The sequence below is a fragment of the Xyrauchen texanus genome, chromosome 41 (genome assembly GCF_025860055.1).
Source record: "Xyrauchen texanus isolate HMW12.3.18 chromosome 41, RBS_HiC_50CHRs, whole genome shotgun sequence".
Classification (NCBI taxonomy): domain Eukaryota; kingdom Metazoa; phylum Chordata; class Actinopteri; order Cypriniformes; family Catostomidae; genus Xyrauchen; species Xyrauchen texanus.
Window position 1 is genome coordinate 14,608,624 of NC_068316.1, and position 18,764 is coordinate 14,627,387.

Consider the following 18,764-nt stretch of genomic DNA (forward strand, 5'->3'; position numbering starts at 1 on the left):
ACCGATTGAAAACTTCTGGAATGTGATCAAGAGGAAGATGGATGGTCACAAGCCTTCAAACAAAGCTGAGCTGCTTGAATATTTGAGCCAGGAGTGACAAAGTCTCCCAACACCAATGTGAACGACTGGTAGAGAGATGCATGAAAGCTGGTAGAGAACAGAAGACGCATGAAAGCTGTGATTGAAAATCAGGTTTATAACACCAAATATTGAATTCTGAACTCTTCTCAAGTTAAAACATTAGTATTGTGTTGTTTTAAAATTAATATAAAATTGTTTTCTATTCGTTATTCTTGATCTGAAAACATGGCAACTTTTTTTAGATTTTGACCAGATGTCATTTTCTGAAAATGTTTTTATTTGGAATTTGGTAGAAATGTTGTCAGTACTTTATAGAATAATAAAAATATATATATAATTTTACTGAAACACATACATTTTAGATTTTTTAAATAAAATTGTTTAAGAGATATAACCATTTAAAAAAAAATTGTGGCATCTTTTGCATTCCCGGTTCAGTTTTGACCTGGGTATCAATTGTGGCTTTTCACATGATTATGTAGATTTTTTATTTTTTATTTTTTTGTACATCTGTGAATAAGATTATTTTTACACACACTTTTGTCTCTCACTGGGACTGCATCTTGTTTACAAAAATGCTTACACATACAGTCCTGTACAAAACAGATATGACATGACAAAAAAATCCATAACAAATAAACTAGGCCTAAATCAAAGGCACAACAACATAAAGGGAGTATGGTAAGATTTTGATCATGCACATATTATTCAAAATGGGGCTTGGAAGACGAAATTGATTGTCCACATTTACCTGCTGCAATCTGATCCTGAACCAGTTTAAATCATACTCACGCATCAACATTTGGCAGGCATTTCATGCAAATAAATAACTTAAAAACAGGAAAGAAGTATCAATGTTGTATACTTCAGTTGTATAGATGCTTTGATGATGTTTATTTGAAAAAGATTACGTTGGTTTCATACCTTTTGACCACCGCTGTGTATTGAGCAGTTATAAGTAATAGGAAATTCATTCAAATTATTAGTAATTCTCACATTACATAAATTGTATATTATGTTATATTTAGATAAAATGTCATAGAACTGTCGATAAAAAAAAAATGTGTCTTCTCATGTATCACACTAGTAGTTAACGCTGTATTTAATGTATACGAATATATATTTATTTTACAAAATGTTTGTACAAAATAAACGTAATAAAGTGAAGTACACTTGGCAACACGGCAAAGTCCCGTGCTAGGAGGATTTTTGTGTTAGTTTCAAAACATGGCAACCCAGCAATTCTCGCGTTATTTCCTCAGTGGGTGGATTAACAGCATGGCTGCGGTGGTGTTGAAGCATAGTTGGAGAGGACTTTTGCAGAATTCGGGCAGTGGAGCTGTAACGACCATTAGGTCGAAGGTTTTCGATGGTCAGTAAGAGAAAACTAAGTACGAAGTGCATACTGTTAACACGGGTAACGGTATACGTAAAAGCTAGGCTTATTTAGAAAGCTGGGTAGCTTTAGGGGGTGTGGTGGTATGAAGTATTTTTTGAAGGGAGTGTGGCTCAGACAACTTCAGTCACACAAACTGTAAAGAGAATAAATGGAGAGTTTAAAAGTTGCCAAAAAGATGCGTTGCAAATTCCCATCGAATTTAATAATATCTTTGGTTATTCTTTAGCTCGTTTTATGGGCCAATTCTCTAAAATATATCATCATTTTATGGTCAGAAACTTAAAAGGCAAAGATGAAGCCAACCCCAAGAGTTTTGTCTTGTGCTCCATAAAATCAGTGCTTTGTTATGTGTAAATGAGCAAATTATCTTTTTCTTTTTAAAATTGAGATGAAGCTGAAAGAGTACTTTGTTACATTTTTGTAGTTTGTTTTGTACATCTATTTTCAGACTCCAGTAAAAGAAATGGAAAAAAGAAAAGAAGGCATTTAAAGTTGACAGGCTTGTGTTTATTTGCAGGAGTTAGACAAAAATCTACAGTACAGTACATATCCCGCCCAGATCAACCAAAGCTTGCCTATCGTAGAGTGAAGGGAAAGAGTCCTGGTGTTGTGTTCTTGCCTGGCTATGGATCTAACATGAGTGGACAAAAAGCAGAGGCTATGGAAGAGTTCTGCAGGTCACTAGGCCATGCTTTCCTAAGGTAAATTCTTGTCTGCTATAAGAAGATATACACTGGCCCCCCTCGTGCCACCAAAATAGCTCCAACCCGCATCTCAGAATAGCATTCTGAGATCCTATTCTTCTCGACACAATTGTACAGAGATGTTATCTGAGTTACCGTTGTCTTTATCAGTTCAAATCAGTCTGGCCATTCTCTGTTGACTTCTCTCATCAACAAGGCATTTCCGTCCACAGAACTGCTGCTCACTTGATGTTTTTTGTTTTTGGCACCATTCGGAGTAAATTCTAGAGACTGTTGTGCATGAAAATCCCAGGAGATCAGCAGTTACAGAAATACTCAAATCAGCCCATCGGGCACGAACAGTCATCTTTGCAATTAACCAATCAGCTAATCATGTTGCAGCAGTGCAGTCCATAAAATCATGCAGATATGGATCAGGAGCTTCAGTTAATGACCATCAGAATGGGGGAAAATGTGATCTCGGTGATTTCAACCGTGGCATGATTGCTGGTGCCAGACAGGCTTGTATGAGTATTTCTGTAACAGCTGATCTCCTGGGTTTTTCACACACAACAGTTTCTATAATATAATCTGAATGATGCCAAAAACAAAAAACATCCAGTTAGCGGCAGTTCTGTGGATGGAAATGCCTTGTTGATGAGAGAGGTCAATGGAGAATGGCCAGACTGGTTTAAACTGAAGTCTACGTTAACTCGGATAACCGTTCTGTACAATTGTGGTGAGAAGAATAGCATCTAAGAATGCTATTCTGAGATGCAGGTTGGAGCTGTTTTGGTGACACGATGGGGACACGTGTGTGTGTGTGTGTGTGTGTGTGTGTGTGTGTGTGTGTGTGTGTGTGTGTGTGTGTGTGTGTGTGTGTGTATATATATATATATATACACACACTCTCACCTAAAGGATTATTAGGAACACCTGTTCAATTTCTCATTAATGCAATTATCTAATCAACCAATCACATGGCAGTTGCTTCAATACATCTAGGGGTTTGGTCCTGGTCAAGACAATCTCCTGAACTCCAAACTGAATGTCAGAATGGGAAAGAAAGGTGATATAAGCAATTTTGAGCGTGGCATGGTTGTTGGTGCCAGACGGGCCAGTCTGAGTATTTCACAATCTGCTCAGTTACTGGGATTTTCACGCACAACCATTTCTAGGGTTTACAAAGAATGGTGTGAAAAGGGAAAAACATCCAGTATGCGGCAGTCCTGTGGACGAAAATGCCTTGTTGATGCTAGAGGTCAGAGGAGAATGGGCCGACTGATTCAAGCTGATAGAAGAGCAACTTTGCCTGAAATAACCACTCGTTACAACCGAGGTATGCAGCAAAGCATTTGTGAAGCCAAAACACGCACAACCTTGAGGCGGATGGGCTACAACAGCAGAAGACCCCACCGGGTACCACTCATCTCCACTACAAATAGGAAAAAGAGGCTACAATTTGCAAGAGCTCACCAAAATTGGACAGTTGAAGACTGGAAAAATGTTGTCTGGTCTGATGAGTCTTGATTTCTGTTGAGACATTCAGATGGTAGAGTCAGAATTTGGTGTAAACAGAATGAGAACATGGATCCATCATGCCTTGTTACCACTGTGCAGGCTGGTGGTGGTGGTGTAATGGTGTAATGGTGTGGGGGATGTTTTCTTGGCACACTTTAGGCCCCTTAGTGCCAATTAGGCATAGTTTAAATGCCACGGCCTACCTGAGCATTGTTTCTGACCATGTCCATCCCTTTATGGCCACCATGTACCCATCATCTGATGGCTACTTCCAGCAGGATAATGCACCATGTCACAAAGCTCGAATCATTTCAAATTGGTTTCTTGAACATGACAATGAGTTCACTGTACTAAAATGGCCCCCACAGTCACCAGATCTCAACCCAATAGAGCATCTTTGGGATGTGGTGGAACGGGAGCTTCGTGCCCTGGATGTGCATCAATGCCACGTAGAATTAAGGAAGTTCTGAAGGCGAAAGGGGGTCAAACACAGTATTAGTATGGTGTTCCTAATAATCCTTTATGTGAGTGTATATATATATAATCACACACAGAGTACTGTACAAAAGTCTTAGGCACAGATGTTTCACAAAAACAATTATCTTAAGATAGTTATTTATATCTTGCGAATTGAATAGAAGAACAGGGTGCTCTGCAACAGATGTCATGGCCCCCACAGAACCCCCCACTGAGCATTGCGTTAGTTTGGGATTATTCGATGAGACAGAAGCAATTACGACAGTGTTAATAGATAGAAGAACTGTGGTGAATTCTTCTAGAAGCTTGGGACATCCTATCTGCCAACAGTCAATAAAACTGTCCAGGTGTACCTAGGATAATTGGTGCTCTATTGAAGGCAAAGGTGGTCACACCAAATATTGATTTAGCTTTTTTTATGTTTACTGGACTTTGTATAATGTTAATTGAGAAATGAAAACTATTTATGTCATTATTTTTGAAGGCATCCTCACTATGCCACATTTTTTACAAGTGCCTAAAACTTTTGCACAGTACTGTATTTGAATGTATCATGATTCAAATTAATTATATGTATTAATGGATTTTTATTTTCAAAACATGTCCCCATGTTTTATTTTATGAATTACTGGTGAGTTAAGTAGTTCATTTATTAATTTGAGAAGCTGTTGAGTTTTTACTATGAATTCCATCTAGGAGAAAGTTGACATGGAACTCAAATAATGTTATGTGGATTTATAGGTTTGATTACTCTGGCCATGGAGCTTCTGATGGTGTATTTGCAGAAGGCACTATTGGAACTTGGAAAAAAGATGTCCTATTTATGTTAGATGAACTTGCTGAAGGTCCCCAGGTGAGACTTAAATGGTCTTATAAGTTACAAATATTTAGCATATCAGGAGACTAGTCTAGACTCAATGATTAGGGTCAGCTGAAACATTGGCAGTCTTTTGTGTTAGCATTTTTTTTGGAAGATTTGTTCTTGGATCTGTTTTATACACACTCAAATATTTGTGCTATTATTTTCTTATCTTAAAATTATTCTTATCAGTGTTTTGTCTTAAAGGAATAGTTCACTCAAAATGTATAGTTCTCTCATCATTTACTCACCCTTATGCTGTCACAAACTCGTAGTACTTTGTTCTTCAGAACACAAACAACAATATTTTGATGGAGATATGATGTGAATATATCCATACAATGCAAGAGACCAACGCTTCTAAGCCCCAAAAAAAGGCAAAAGGCAGCATAAAGGTAATCCATATGACTCCAGTGGTTTAATCCATGTCCTCTAAAGTGATACGATCGGTTTTGGGTGAGAACAGACCAAAATGTAACTCCTTTTTCACAAAAAATTTGCCATCTGCAGTCTCAACACGATCATGATTTGAAACTTGATTACACTTCCTATCTTAAATCGTACGGATTACCTTTATGCTGACTTGATGTCCTTTTTGAAAGTTTGGTTCCCATTCACTTGCATTGAATGGAAATATTCACACCATATCTCCATCAAAATATCTCAGTTTGTGTTCTGCAGAATAAAGAAAGTCATATAAGTTTGAAACAGATTAAGGGTGAGTAAATGATAAGTGAACTATTCCTTTTATTCTGAAGTCTTGTCGAGACTTAAAAATTTGACCACTAGAGGTCACTAATATTTCTAATTTTGGCACTGAACAGTGCTTGTAAGAGAATTTCTTTGGGGTTCAATGGGGATTGTAAATGATGTAATAGAAGCTGTGAGTACCATGTGTTCTAAAATATTATATAGATTCTCGTTGGCTCCAGTATGGGTGGCTGGCTGATGCTCTTGGCTGCTATGGCTCGCCCAGAGAAGACAAAAGCGTTGGTGGGCATTTCCACGGCAGCAGATTATTTTGTTACAGCCTTTAAGGCACTTCATATAGAGGTGAGATGCAACTTCAGTCATCTGTTTTCAGATCATATCAGTCACATCCAATAATCACAATAATGATGTGTGCAAAAATATTTCAAATTGGTCCTAGAGTTGGACATTAGCATATTAACCTTTAGTCCTAATAACAACTGTATTGATTTTCAAAAATCAGCCATAGTTCACATGTTTTATTCAGGTGAGAAAAGAGTGTGAGGACAAGGGTGCATGGACAATCCCCACAAAGAGTAATGAGGAAGGAATGTACACTGTGAGTATGGACTTCCTACGTGAGGCGGAGAACCACTGCATCCTGCAGAGCCCCATCCCTATCACCTGCCCCGTGCGTCTCATTCATGGTCTGAAAGATGAGGACGTGCCCTGGCACATCTCTATGCAAATTGCTGAACGTGTTCTAAGCCCTGATGTAGACATCATTCTGCGCCGCCATGGCCAGCACCGCATGGCTGAGAAAGATGACATCAAGCTTATTGTCTACACCATCGATGACCTCATAGACAAGCTTACCACCATGGTGTGAGCCACAATTTATGATGGGGTTACCAGACAACCTGCCTTAAGATCCTCTCCTACTTCATTTTGCCAAAAACACTTTTCCCATTTTGTCTTTCAAGACAATGTAGGAAAGAGTGAACTATTGTAGGAAAAAAGGGAATAACCCTAAAACCCTTATTCCTTATACCTTCTTTTAAATATCTTTAACATGTTTACTCAATGCAATGCTGTGCCATTCAACCCTTTTGAAAAGCTGCTGCTTGTCTAGCAGAATGGTTACTGCCAGTTCTGGAATCTGTAGGTCTCCTGTGCCTTTTTTACCTCATGTCACACTGTTTGATGGAAATAAAGCCTTCGTATATCAATACACAGTTTATTATATGCATATCAGTAAAAAACATTGTTCCTTAAGACCAAGAATTAATAGTTAGTGGTGTGTGAACTATTTAGTTAGCCCACCTGAACATCCAAACGAGCACTGTATTGTGCACATTATATCAAAGCTGACCTTTCAGCTCTGTCAGCCCCCTGCACTCCCTATTTGTTTGAAGTATTGAACCACTGCTCCAGGAATTGCTTGGTTGTTGATTAACACGTGCAATTAATGTTGGACTGTGTTCAATGGGCCAGGGGCTTTTCAACCCTTCCACCCCAACCAATGAGCTCCTATTTAACAACCAGACTGACCTTTCTATGTTAGCCAGTGCCCCTACCCTGATAGCACATGTACCTCACCAAGACATCTTTATAATGTGTGTGTTTTCAGCTGGAAGCTGTATTTTTTAGAGCGCTTGCTCATTTGCAATACCTCTATAAGACGTTTCCTCTCAGATTTCAAATAGACATTCAGCAGATGTCTTTGAAATATTTTTGATTTCGAATGTATGTAATTCTGTTCTTTTTAAGATGTTATATGATGTTAATTACAATGCTTTCCAGATGAAACACTCCGACATCTCCAAAATGTACGTGTACTCTCTGGGTACTTTGTCAGAATGCTCTAAATTAAAATGGCACCATGTTGCTTATGCATAAGCATATCAAAATGAAACATTGCCAAACATATGAATGTCAAAGTGATGTTTTGGTCTTTCACCATTCAGCTGCCATTTATTCAACCATTTATATTTGCTTAAGGGTTAATTCACCCAAAAAAAAAAAAATATTCTGTCACCATTTGATCACCATCATCTTTTTCAAACCTAGATGACTTTATTAATTGGAACACAAAAAGAGTTGATAGGCAGAATGGGACTGTCAACCCCAGTAACCATTCACTTTTATTGCATCTATTTTCCATACAATTAAAGTTAATCTTAACTGATGCTCTCATTCTGCCTAAAGTTTCCTTCTGAAGGTCCAAAATATAAAGGCAGCATTAAAGTAATCCATACGACTCCAGCGGTTAAATCTATGCCTTTAGAAGCAACATAATAGGTGTGGATCAATTTTTACAATAATTTCTCCTCCCTTCCCTAGTGAATATGCATGAAGAATGTGAATTGCCAAAAACAAAAGACTGTGAAAGTGAAGATTGATCTGTTTCACCCCCACACCTATCATATTGCTTCAGAAGTTATTGATTTAACCACTAGAGTCTTATGGTTAAATTTATGCTGCCTTTGTGATTTTTGGAACTTCAAAGTTCTGGTCACCATTCACATGCAAATTTCCTTTTTAGGTGTACTATCCATTTAAGGCAATGATTAAAGCTTTCAGTAAATTAATTAAAATTACTTGTTTTTTCCTATAGATCACGTATTAAACCGCATTTGTCTTCCGCTGAGTTTACATGCATTACTAATGGTTCTTGATCTAATTGTAAAAAGGCGTGGTTCTTTTCTGAGAAAAGTAAACTGATTTTGTTTTGAACCCGTTTTACATGCGTTTTCATAATGCTAGATTCAAAGGAAAACGTTGTTGAGAGGTATACAAATATTTTATGATATAATATTTTAATTATAAAGCAAAATACGTACTCGAAAGATATCTTTCCAGCCTCGCATATTGGAATATAGGATGATTCTGTACCATAGTCGCATATGTTAATGTGATCTCTTGAGACCATCTCTGTGGCGCCTGCCATGTAACAGATTGCTTGCTATGCCAGACGCAGCTCATGAACATTAACTTTCATCGAACGTGTAGCAACGTATCTTAATTAATATTCATGAGCCACGCCTCACCAAACAGTGCGGTGAAAGCTATGTCCCATCACTGGCTGCACGGTTGTTTCAGTTCAGCATCTCTGAGCAGAGACCACAGGAAGATTTGACCTCGCTTTGTCGGAGGACAAGACCCACATCTCTGTGCGGTAAGTGGACTCTGAACATCACTACTGGATTTTTAATCAGTATAATCAATTATATTGAAAGATGGATTAAATAACGAATTTTAGGCCATAATGTGATATTTAAAAACAACGTTGCTAAATCGGTGCAATTTTTTTTAATTCTGCGTGTGCATGTTCTTCTTGATTATATCTATATATAAATGGAATTCTCAATATATATGGTATTGCGACGCTCTCTTAAGTTATTATTCCCTGACCTCGGCAATACGTTCAGATGGAAACGCATTTGGGCGTTTTGTTTTAGTCACGTTGGAACTGAACTGGACCACACCCCGGTTAGTTCATCTGTCAAAAAAATAATAATAATAAACCCACAGGGAGGACAATCAAAATATGACTATTACTACTTTATACTGTGACTCCAACAAGACATTGATGTTTGTAAATAAAAATGTTATGATGTAAATCATAATTTTTTTTATTTGTTATTATTCGTTTCTATAGGTCTACTGAGGGAACATTTAGTAATTGAATTGACTATGGCAAACAGAGGACCCAGTTATGGACTGAGCCGTGAGGTGCAGGAGAAGATTGAGCAGAAGTATGACTCTGAGTTGGAGTCTCTGCTGGTGGACTGGATTATCGCACAATGTGGAGGAAACATCGAGAGACCACAGCCTGGGAAACAAAACTTTCAAAAGTGGCTCATTGATGGCACTGTGAGTTACCACATCTAATGGGGTTCCACTTCTGGAAGTGAATTCCAATTTGATAATATCACACCAACATCTTTCTTTCTTAAAGTCATTACCATTACCAGTCATTATTAATCTTTATCTCTCTACTTTCCATTTCGTTATCGTCTGTGTCTGCAGATCCTCTGTAGCCTCATTAATAGTTTGTATCCACGTGGTAAGGAGCCTATTAAGAAGATCCCAGAGACTCAGATGGCTTTTAAGCAGATGGAAAAGATCTCCCAGTTCCTTCAGGCAGCTGAAGCCTATGGTGTAATCACCACAGATATTTTTCAAACTGTGGACTTATGGGAAGGTACAGTAACAACAGCACAATGGTGGTTCCTTAAAACTGCATATGCAACTTAATAGGCCATATAATGGCCTGCACTACATTGTAAAATATAATTTTATTAGTTCTGGAGCAGCACTTTTTGGACTTCTACTAGCTAGCTTAGCTTATAAAACTAGCTTAGCTTATAAAAGCAAATACTCAACAGCAGGACATTAAAGGTGTAGTGCACCCAAAATGTAAAATTCTGGAGTAATTTACTTACACTCATGTCGTTCCTCTTGGAACACAAAAGCACATGTTAGGCAGAATGTTAGGGACTAACAGCCTCAGTCACTATTTACTTTCCCTGTATAGAAAAAAGATGTAATGAAAGTGAATGGCAGTCAGATATACCGTTATACCGTTAAAGCTAAATTATGTAATTACTGAGACACCACCACCACTGAATGGACTTATATAATACAGCTGCAAGCAGCAATGATCAGGGCCAAGCCCTAAAGCAATTCATCAAGCACAATGCAAAGAGCTCAGCACAAAAGAGTCACAATGTTTAAATCAGCTGAGGTTGGTATCGAACTGAGGTTCACCCAGTACTTTTAACTGAACCCCAGTGCTCTAAACACTGTGCCACACAATTGACAAGTCTGACTGACATCAAAGAGACATTCTAGGTTGAGAGTATATTGCTGAGAAGATATTGTTAAAGCCTAGTTTTTTTTTTATTGAAGCAGGAATTAAAGTACAGACTGCATTGTAGTAAGCACAATATGAAGACTCATAGATCCACAGAAGAAAACATTTTTGATACTGCTCTTTGCTGGATTCAAACTCACACCTTTTTAACATGTACTCCAATGGGTTTAACTACTTGGCCATGGACTCCAAAGTGCCAAAGAGACCTTCCAAGCTAAGAGCAGAAGGTTGTGCCATTTTCTGAAGACTTAGAAGTATTTTAACACTGAAAAAGTTACATACTTCAGCTTTAAGATATCAATATGTTTCAATTGTTTTATATGCATCTGTATTTTATCTTATAATGTTTATGCATAATAAGCCAGGTTTGCAATGCTTTTATAGATTCTTGGATGATATAGTATGCACTTCAGTGTTTATTGCTCCCTTGGTTAAAGGAAAAGACATGGCTGCTGTCCAGAGAACTCTAATGGCCCTGGGTAGCGTGGCTCTCACCAAAGACGATGGACATTTCAGAGGGAGCCGAGACTGGTTTCACAGGTGAGCAAGTCAGTGAGTACTGCCAGTTAACAGTACTGTGTTATGTGCTGTCTGGTTGGACTTGTCAATGGACTTTGTTGTTTCTCAGTGCCATTGGAGTTCTGAATCCTTTTTGATCTTGTGCCACAGGAAGTCTCAAAGCAACCGGCGTGAGTTTTCTGAGGAGCAGTTGCGCCAGGGTCAGAATCTGATTGGCTTGCAGATGGGCAGTAACCGTGGGGCATCTCAGTCTGGCATGACTGGTTATGGCATGCATCGCCAGATTATGTAAAACTATACCATTGCCCAAACACTTGCCTAAAACAGCTAGAAGACCTTAAAACCTTCTAACCCCAGCCCACACCATGCAGTGTTCCTTCTCAGTCCTTGATGGTGAAGTCTGAAGTCTTTGATGAAGAAGTGTAGTCTAAGTAACATCAGAAACTAAAGTATAGAGGTTATAAGAATGTTCTCTCTTTCCATTTTAAAATTAAATAAGGTATAAGCATGCTAGATATATCTATTTTATTTTTGGTTTGCTTAACCTGTAATAAAATGAAATTATTTATTTGTAAATGTGTGCCAATAGTGATTAGTTATTCTTAAAATGTTATCTAGCCAAGTGACTTAAGTCCAAATAGCTGCCTTATACTCTATGAGCAAACAGTATGCCAAAAAAAAAAAAAAAAAATAACAGACAGCAAACAACTGCAACTTTTTACTAACACAGTGTTTGAGTGTACACTGATCAGGTGTTATCAGCTTTTAATTTTTTAATGTGACTGTTTTAATGAAGGATGTCAGTGCACATACTAACAAAATGTACTCTATGCAGATTATTTGTTTTGGTGGTCATGTACAGTGGAAATATTTAATAAATGTTTAATAAATTAACAGCTGTTTTCATTTAAATAAAATGTAGAATTCTTACATACAAAACTTTCGTGCAACACCTTAGGTTCAGTAAAGAACAAAAAACATTTTCTCTGTATTTAAGTTGGTTATAAAGCACTAGGGTACAACGGGCTAAGGGCTTCTTTGATTTGATTTTCTTCCAAAACACTAAATGGAAACAAAAACATACCATTTTCCTAAACATGGGAACTATTCACTGCAAAATTTTCTGATCCATATGATCTTTGCATTTGGTGTCTAAAGGTTGATTTTGAGGCAATTTTTTTAAATATTTTTTAAAATGTTGCAAATTTATGTAGCTTGAAAACCTCTTTTGAAACAAAATATTTGTTTATCATTTTCAGTTTTGTTCATGGTCATTAAAACAAAAGTTTTTAAAACTGTCCAGTCAGCGAAAGGATGGTATTTGGGTAAAAAAAAAAAAGTTGCTGCTGCAACAGCTAAAGGCCCCTATAAAACACATTGTTTTTTTCTAAGATTTGTTCTGAAAAATGTTCACAGTGGGCTCACATTGACTGATCCAATCGCAATGAAGATTAATATGTTAATAATACTCGAGATGCTATAAAACGCCAAATGTGACTGAAATTAACAGGAACCCGTGCTGCCGTGCACCCTTTTCTGAAGTAGTTATTTTGAGTAAGCATTATCTTAATTTGTTACTCTAGAAAGCTTTTTAAAACTGAATTATATCCAAAGAACCTTCAGTTATTATTTATTTTCGCACAAATTATGTTGCTCCATCCATATTCAATACAAATTATTTATATTTTTCAATCTTGTTAAATTTTTTGAACTGAAAAAAATGCTAACTTTCCTTAAGGTGTGCCTTTAGCTCCGTTGTACACAACATACTAAATATACATTTATTTCTGGAACATAAAAGGTTATTATATATCATTAAGCAGAATAACCCTTTTGATTCTTAATTAAAACCTTATTTTTTAAAGGAATATTTCATATTTCAGCATAATACAACAGCATTTGTAGCATTATCACAAAAAATTATTTTGTCTCGTCCGTCCTTTTTTTAAAAAAAAGGCAAAAATACAAGTTAAATTGAGGCACTTACAATGGAAGTGAATGGGGCCAATTTCTGGACAGTCTAAAGACAGAAATGTGAAACTTATAATTTTATAAAACTTGCATTAATTCTTCCTTTAAAACTTAAGGGTTTTTTGGACATTTACAAAGTTGTAAAATTGGCTAGAACTTCACACAGAAAAGGTAAGTGATTTTATCCCACTAAAATCATGTTAACCCACTTTGTTTATTTCTTGTGGCTATACTTTTGAAATAGTGAGTATTTTAACGTTTACAGATTGCCCCCATTCACTTCCATTGTAAGTGCCTCACAGATTTTTGCTCTTTTTTTTTAAGAAAAGGAGTGGCAAGTCAAAAAAATGTTCTTTGTAGTAATCAATATTATGCTACAAATGCTGTCGATTGAGCTTACATTTTATTGAACCTGGAATATTTCTTTAAGAGAGGAGGCTAGATACACTTGCACAATGAATATAAATATTTCAGAAGTATAAAGGCGTATGGAAGAGCATAATAAGGTCCATCATTGAGATGCCTTGGATTGCAATGTCACTGAAGTGGAAAATTATTCAAGATGAATTCACACGCATGAGGTGCGGGGGCCTTATGTGTACAGCAGTTAATTACACATTGCTCTTTAGACTGACTTTATGACTGCCCGATAATGATTCTAAAGCAACCAAATCAAACCGGGCAAATTAAAACGCAAGACATAGTCAGTTTTATTCTCGCTTTGCTGGTCATCAAACATCCTAAAGCCCTTATGGAAGTGACAGATTGACATCTTCAAAATAATATTAACTTTACTCCACACTGGTAAAGAATGAATGGCTTTTGCACGCCCAATTTGTATAACTCTATGCTAAAATGGATTGTGCAATGCTAGGTTTCAGGTTTATTATTATCTAAACTAAAATACAAAGAGGCATTACAATAGAGGACACAGGTGATGTGTAACGAAGTTGGGGAAAATAAGTAATCTCGACAATTACTTTCTGGCCAATGAATTGGGATGACAAAATCTTCAAATCTTTGTGCACAATTAGCCAGCACAGTTTTTCATCACAGTTTTTTGGACATTTGTCTGCTGCAGAGGTGGTTGAGAGAACCATGCTCATTCCCAGACAGATTTTTATACTTTTTCTAGTTCTGTTGATCAATGCTGCAGAGCAGGAAGTTTATGAAAAGAAAGACGGCTGTATGTGGGGTCACCCTGGAATCCCAGGAGACCCAGGACACAATGGAATGCCAGGTCGGGATGGCAGAGATGGGGCCAAGGGGGACAAAGGGGACAGAGGTAAGAAAAAAGCAAATATGTTTTGACTCCAGTTAATCAGACACCTTTGAACTAAGCTAGTAAGGACAGAGAGTGACTAAACTTAAACTGAAAAATTGGACAGCCTTGTTTGCAATGCCATTTGATATTCAATGTTAAAGTCCAAGGTCACACTTAAGACAGTAGCATGGATTATCAGATTAATGAAACTTCACATGCAATAATAGTGTTTCATACAATACATACATAGCACAAAATGCAGTATAAAGCTTTTAAAGTCTTTGTTGCTTTTTAAAGGGGACATAGGTACCTGTGGGGAAGCTGGTAAACATGGACCAAAAGGAGATAAAGGAGAACCTGGTAAAATTTTGATTTCTTTGTTTCCTTTGCTTGGTCCTAATCTTATTTGATCTCTTGTTTTTCAACCCTTATGTTTTTTGGAGTATGGATAGAATTCACTTTAGATGAATACATTCGTTTTTTGAGCATTTTTAAATTTCAAATGGCTATTGCTATAACAGGGGAATGGTCGGTGCTTTGCAGGTATTGCTGGCGTGGGTGGTATGAAAGGGCGGCGTGGAGATAATGGTGACAGGGGCCCACCAGGCAAAATGGGACCCCAAGGCTTTCCAGGGCCACTAGGTTTGAAAGGCCAGAAGGGAGAATTAGGTCTGCAAGGACCACAGGGCATCAAAGGGGAGGTAGGCCCTGAAGGTCCTGAAGGACCAAAAGGAGACATTGGCTTCAAAGGAGAGAAGGGATTACAGGGACCATTGGGGCCTCTAGGACGACCAGGCCCAAAGGGAGATCTTGGCAATCCAGGTAACAAAGGCAGCACTGGTTTGCGTGGTGAGAAAGGGTCAAAAGGCGACATTGGAGAACAAGGTCCAAAGGGTGACATGCCTGAGATACCAAAAAGTGCTTTCTCAGCTGGACTGAGTGAAACCTCCAAAATACCTCCTGCTAACACACCAATTCGTTTTGACAAAATACTCTATAACCGCCAGGGCCACTATGACCCTCAGACCGGCCGCTTCACCTGTGCCATCAGTGGAGCATATTTTTTCACCTATCATATCACCGTCTACTCTCGCAATGTTAAAGTGGCACTGGTAAAGAATGGTCAGCGAATGGTCCACACCATGGACAACTACCAAAGCGGCGAGGACCAGGCGGCAGGGGGAGTGGTCCTAGACCTGGAAGCGGGAGACAAGGTGTGGCTACAAGTGGCTGACGGAGAGCTTTTTAACGGGCTTTATGCAGATGAAGATGATGACACTGTTTTTTCTGGATTTCTCCTATTTGCAACCTAAATGATCTACCCTGAAGAGCCCTTTGTTTAATTTATGTTTGATAGCATGTGCACATACTTTAAAATTAAATATTTTAAATCCACTAAATGGTCTCACATGCAATACTTGTTTTTGTGTTGATTTTCTTCTTTTGACAGATTTGTTGTAATATCTCCATCATTTTCAGTTAAACTTACAAGATAACCTGTATTTGTGCATCTTTTAAGAATATTTTCCATGCATTTCTGTGTTTGTTTTTTCCAGGTAACCTCAAAATGTGCTTATTGTGGTGATGTCTAAATTAATGGTTTTGTCCAAAAATGTATATTTTATAATTTAATAAAGACTGGATCCACCTGACTACATTAGGTAATACCAAAAAGTATGGCACAACAGGGTTAATGGCACTCAAGGAAATTCTTTCTCGTCACGTGTACAAATGTATTTTTATTGAATATTGATGGAGCAACATAATATGTGTGAAAATAAATAATAACGGAAGGTTGCTTTGATTAAAATTATTTTTGTGTGTGTTTGTTTGTTTTAAAGGTCGCAAGGAGGTCTTGTTTTGTCCCACAATTAGTGTAAAAGGCCACCAGGAGGTTTTAGTGGCAGAGCGTAGATATAGCGCAAAAGTTAGAGGGCAAAACAATGCAAATACTTTTGGGATATCAAGATTATAATTTTTTTGAGTAACAAATGAAGATAATTCTTATTCAAAATAACCAGTTCAGAAAAGGGTTTACCATTTCCTGAGACTTTCAGACATATTTTGCATTTCAAAATCTCTCAAGTATTCTAAACAAATGAATCTCCATTGTGATTGGATCAGTCAATGTGAGCCCACTTTGAACAATTTTCAGAACCAATCTATTCGCCTCATAAGAAAAACAATGTGTTTTATACCCCTGCAACAGGGAGGATTTTCACCCCAAATACTATCCTTTCACTTATTGAACAGTTATTCAAAAGACTTTTGATTTAATCACCTTGAACATAAATGACAATGATAAATAAGTATTTTGTCTCAAAATAGATGTGATAATTTCACGGATTCTTATCAGCTACATTTGCAACATTATAAAGTTAATCTCAATCGAGTGCGTTTGTGGCTGAATGTTATAATTGAAAAAAAGCACTTATTTTTACTCTTCTGTTAAAACTTGTGTGCTATTTCAGCTGTAAAGTTGTGTAAATAGTCATTTACCAGGATTACAGAGTTATGTCATCATGGCAACAAAGTTATAAAATTAGCAATAACTTTGCACAGAAAAGGTTTGTATGCACTTTTATCACACTAAAATCATATTTACACACATTTTGCTTACATCTAATGGATATAATTTTGAAACCGTATTTTAACCTGTAGGCCTACAGACTGACCCCATTGACTTTCATTTTAAGTGCCTCATTGGATCCCAGATTTTTTTTAAATGAGGGATGAGTAGAAATTAATTATTGTGGTAATCAACATTATGCAACAAATGCTGTCGATTGAGCTTAATTTGTATTGAACCCAGAATATTCCTTTGAGGTAACACGTTTTGACTTTTTACAGTGTATTTGGGATAAAGGGATAAAACAAAATGTAAGTGTTGTTTTTATGGCTGAAACTCCTTTGTGAGTCAAAGCACATTTCAGTCTTGTCTCAAGATTTAAGAAACACGTTTATTTTTATTGAATATTGATGGAGCAACATAATTTGATTGAAAATAAATTACAACAGAAGGTGATTTTGAATAAAATTTGTATGGGTGTGATTTAGTGTACATTCTGATTAGCTTTATACATTTGCAACATTTTAAAAGTTATTAAATGTTAGATCAAATTACCCTAAAATTAAAATGTTGCAGTTCACAGTGACAAACAGGTCGGCCTATATAGGAAAGTACTGTGGTAGTTTTTATGCTATTTATTATTGGGAGAAATCATTAAAAGGAGCCTTTTGCCCCGTTGTACCCTATATCTAGACACTCGCTTTTCCTCTCAATGAAAAACAAATAATCATATTTAAGAAGTAATTTGCGCAGAAGCATTTAGTGCTAGAGATTTTGGCTGGCGTCCCGTGGGCAGACTCTAGATCGCGTATCACAGGCGACTTGTTTCTCCGCCCCGAAGCAATCAGCGCAACAAGTGCACCGGTGCTGTCCAATAACATCGCGTCGCCTGCGCAACGCCATGGATCTCTGATTTCCACCGCAGCGAAACATCTTTCAACTTTCAAACCATAAAGCAGCCTCGTGTCCGGTTATTTCGTTAATGTGCCTTAAATCGTTTAAGGGAGTCATGGGACGTTTTTCGTCTCGAAAGATCTTTCACTACGGGACAATTGTTCTTGTACGTGCGGACTCCCTATGAAATATTGACTGGTTTTGTACTTTCACATTCATAATCGGACTGTCGAACGATTTCCGATGTGTTAATATGCGTAATTCACCGGACCTTGGACTGTCGGAGGGGTTAGTCGTGGCTGACGAGTCGATAGGAGACGAACTACTGTTGTGACACCGGGCCAAGACACCACTCAAGAACTATGATAAAGGTAAGAATCGCGGGTAAATAGCAATCAATTTCCACGTTTATTTAGATGCAATATATTGTAACGTTTCATTAAAACGAGAATGGATACGTAATGACGAGTGCATTTAAGAGTTGGGTTCAAAAGTTTCTATGAGGTTCAAATAGCCGTTGGATTCAAAAAGAAGCTGTGAGAGGGAGGAGGGGGCATTGTGTATGCGTTACTATCCAGCTGGTTGTCATAGAGATGTGGGGGGTGTTAGAGCTCGTGAGGGGCCGTTCACACCGAACACGTCCTTCTGCAAAAAATGCTAGACGCAGGGCCAAGAATAGAGAAGAACGCAAAAAGAATGCAAACAAATGGCTGGTTGAGAGCCAATCTTGTAGTCACTAATGCTTTCTGTGTACACTTAAACATTGTGTATTTATTTATTTTAATATTAATTGTATTTTTTAACCATAATGTGTTGTATGTAATTGTATTTTTGTGATTTTATACCTGTGGTTATTTTTAAGGTTGCCTTTTTTACATCTGGCTGGGGGACTACCGATGAAAATTAGCACTTCTGAGCTAACTCGGGTACATTTACATTGTTTCAATGTTGATTAATA

At 37.4% G+C, this 18,764-nt stretch overlaps 4 protein-coding genes across 5 annotated transcripts in view; all 4 read left to right on the forward strand.

Moving 5' to 3' along the window:
* Positions 1-1,351: 1,351 nt before the first annotated feature.
* abhd10b (abhydrolase domain containing 10, depalmitoylase b) lies at positions 1,352-7,859 on the forward strand. Its single transcript, XM_052114120.1, has 5 exons — positions 1,352-1,453; positions 1,998-2,181; positions 4,903-5,014; positions 5,936-6,073; positions 6,258-7,859. Exons 1-5 carry the CDS (start codon positions 1,360-1,362, stop codon positions 6,597-6,599), a joined length of 870 nt encoding a protein of 289 aa, XP_051970080.1. The 5' UTR covers positions 1,352-1,359; the 3' UTR covers positions 6,600-7,859.
* Positions 7,860-8,702: 843 nt separating this feature from the next.
* On the forward strand, positions 8,703-11,802 carry LOC127634511 (transgelin-3-like). Its single transcript, XM_052114107.1, has 5 exons — positions 8,703-8,888; positions 9,372-9,586; positions 9,743-9,917; positions 11,027-11,129; positions 11,259-11,802. Exons 2-5 carry the CDS (start codon positions 9,407-9,409, stop codon positions 11,398-11,400), a joined length of 600 nt encoding a protein of 199 aa, XP_051970067.1. The 5' UTR covers positions 8,703-8,888; positions 9,372-9,406; the 3' UTR covers positions 11,401-11,802.
* Positions 11,803-14,014: 2,212 nt separating this feature from the next.
* On the forward strand, positions 14,015-16,137 carry c1qtnf9 (C1q and TNF related 9). The gene is made up of 3 exons (XM_052114160.1): positions 14,015-14,364; positions 14,641-14,703; positions 14,887-16,137. The coding sequence occupies exons 1-3, from the start codon at positions 14,070-14,072 to the stop codon at positions 15,654-15,656; spliced, it is 1,128 nt and encodes a 375-aa protein (XP_051970120.1). The 5' UTR covers positions 14,015-14,069; the 3' UTR covers positions 15,657-16,137.
* Positions 16,138-17,765: 1,628 nt separating this feature from the next.
* spata13 (spermatogenesis associated 13) overlaps positions 17,766-18,764 on the forward strand; it is a 31,519-nt gene continuing 30,520 nt past the window's right edge. For both annotated transcript variants that reach the window (XM_052114274.1, XM_052114273.1), the window contains exon 1: positions 17,766-18,177. In XM_052114274.1, the coding sequence (XP_051970234.1) occupies positions 18,169-18,177 (9 nt within the window). In that variant the 5' untranslated portion in view covers positions 17,766-18,168. The remainder of the gene's footprint in view (positions 18,178-18,764) is intronic.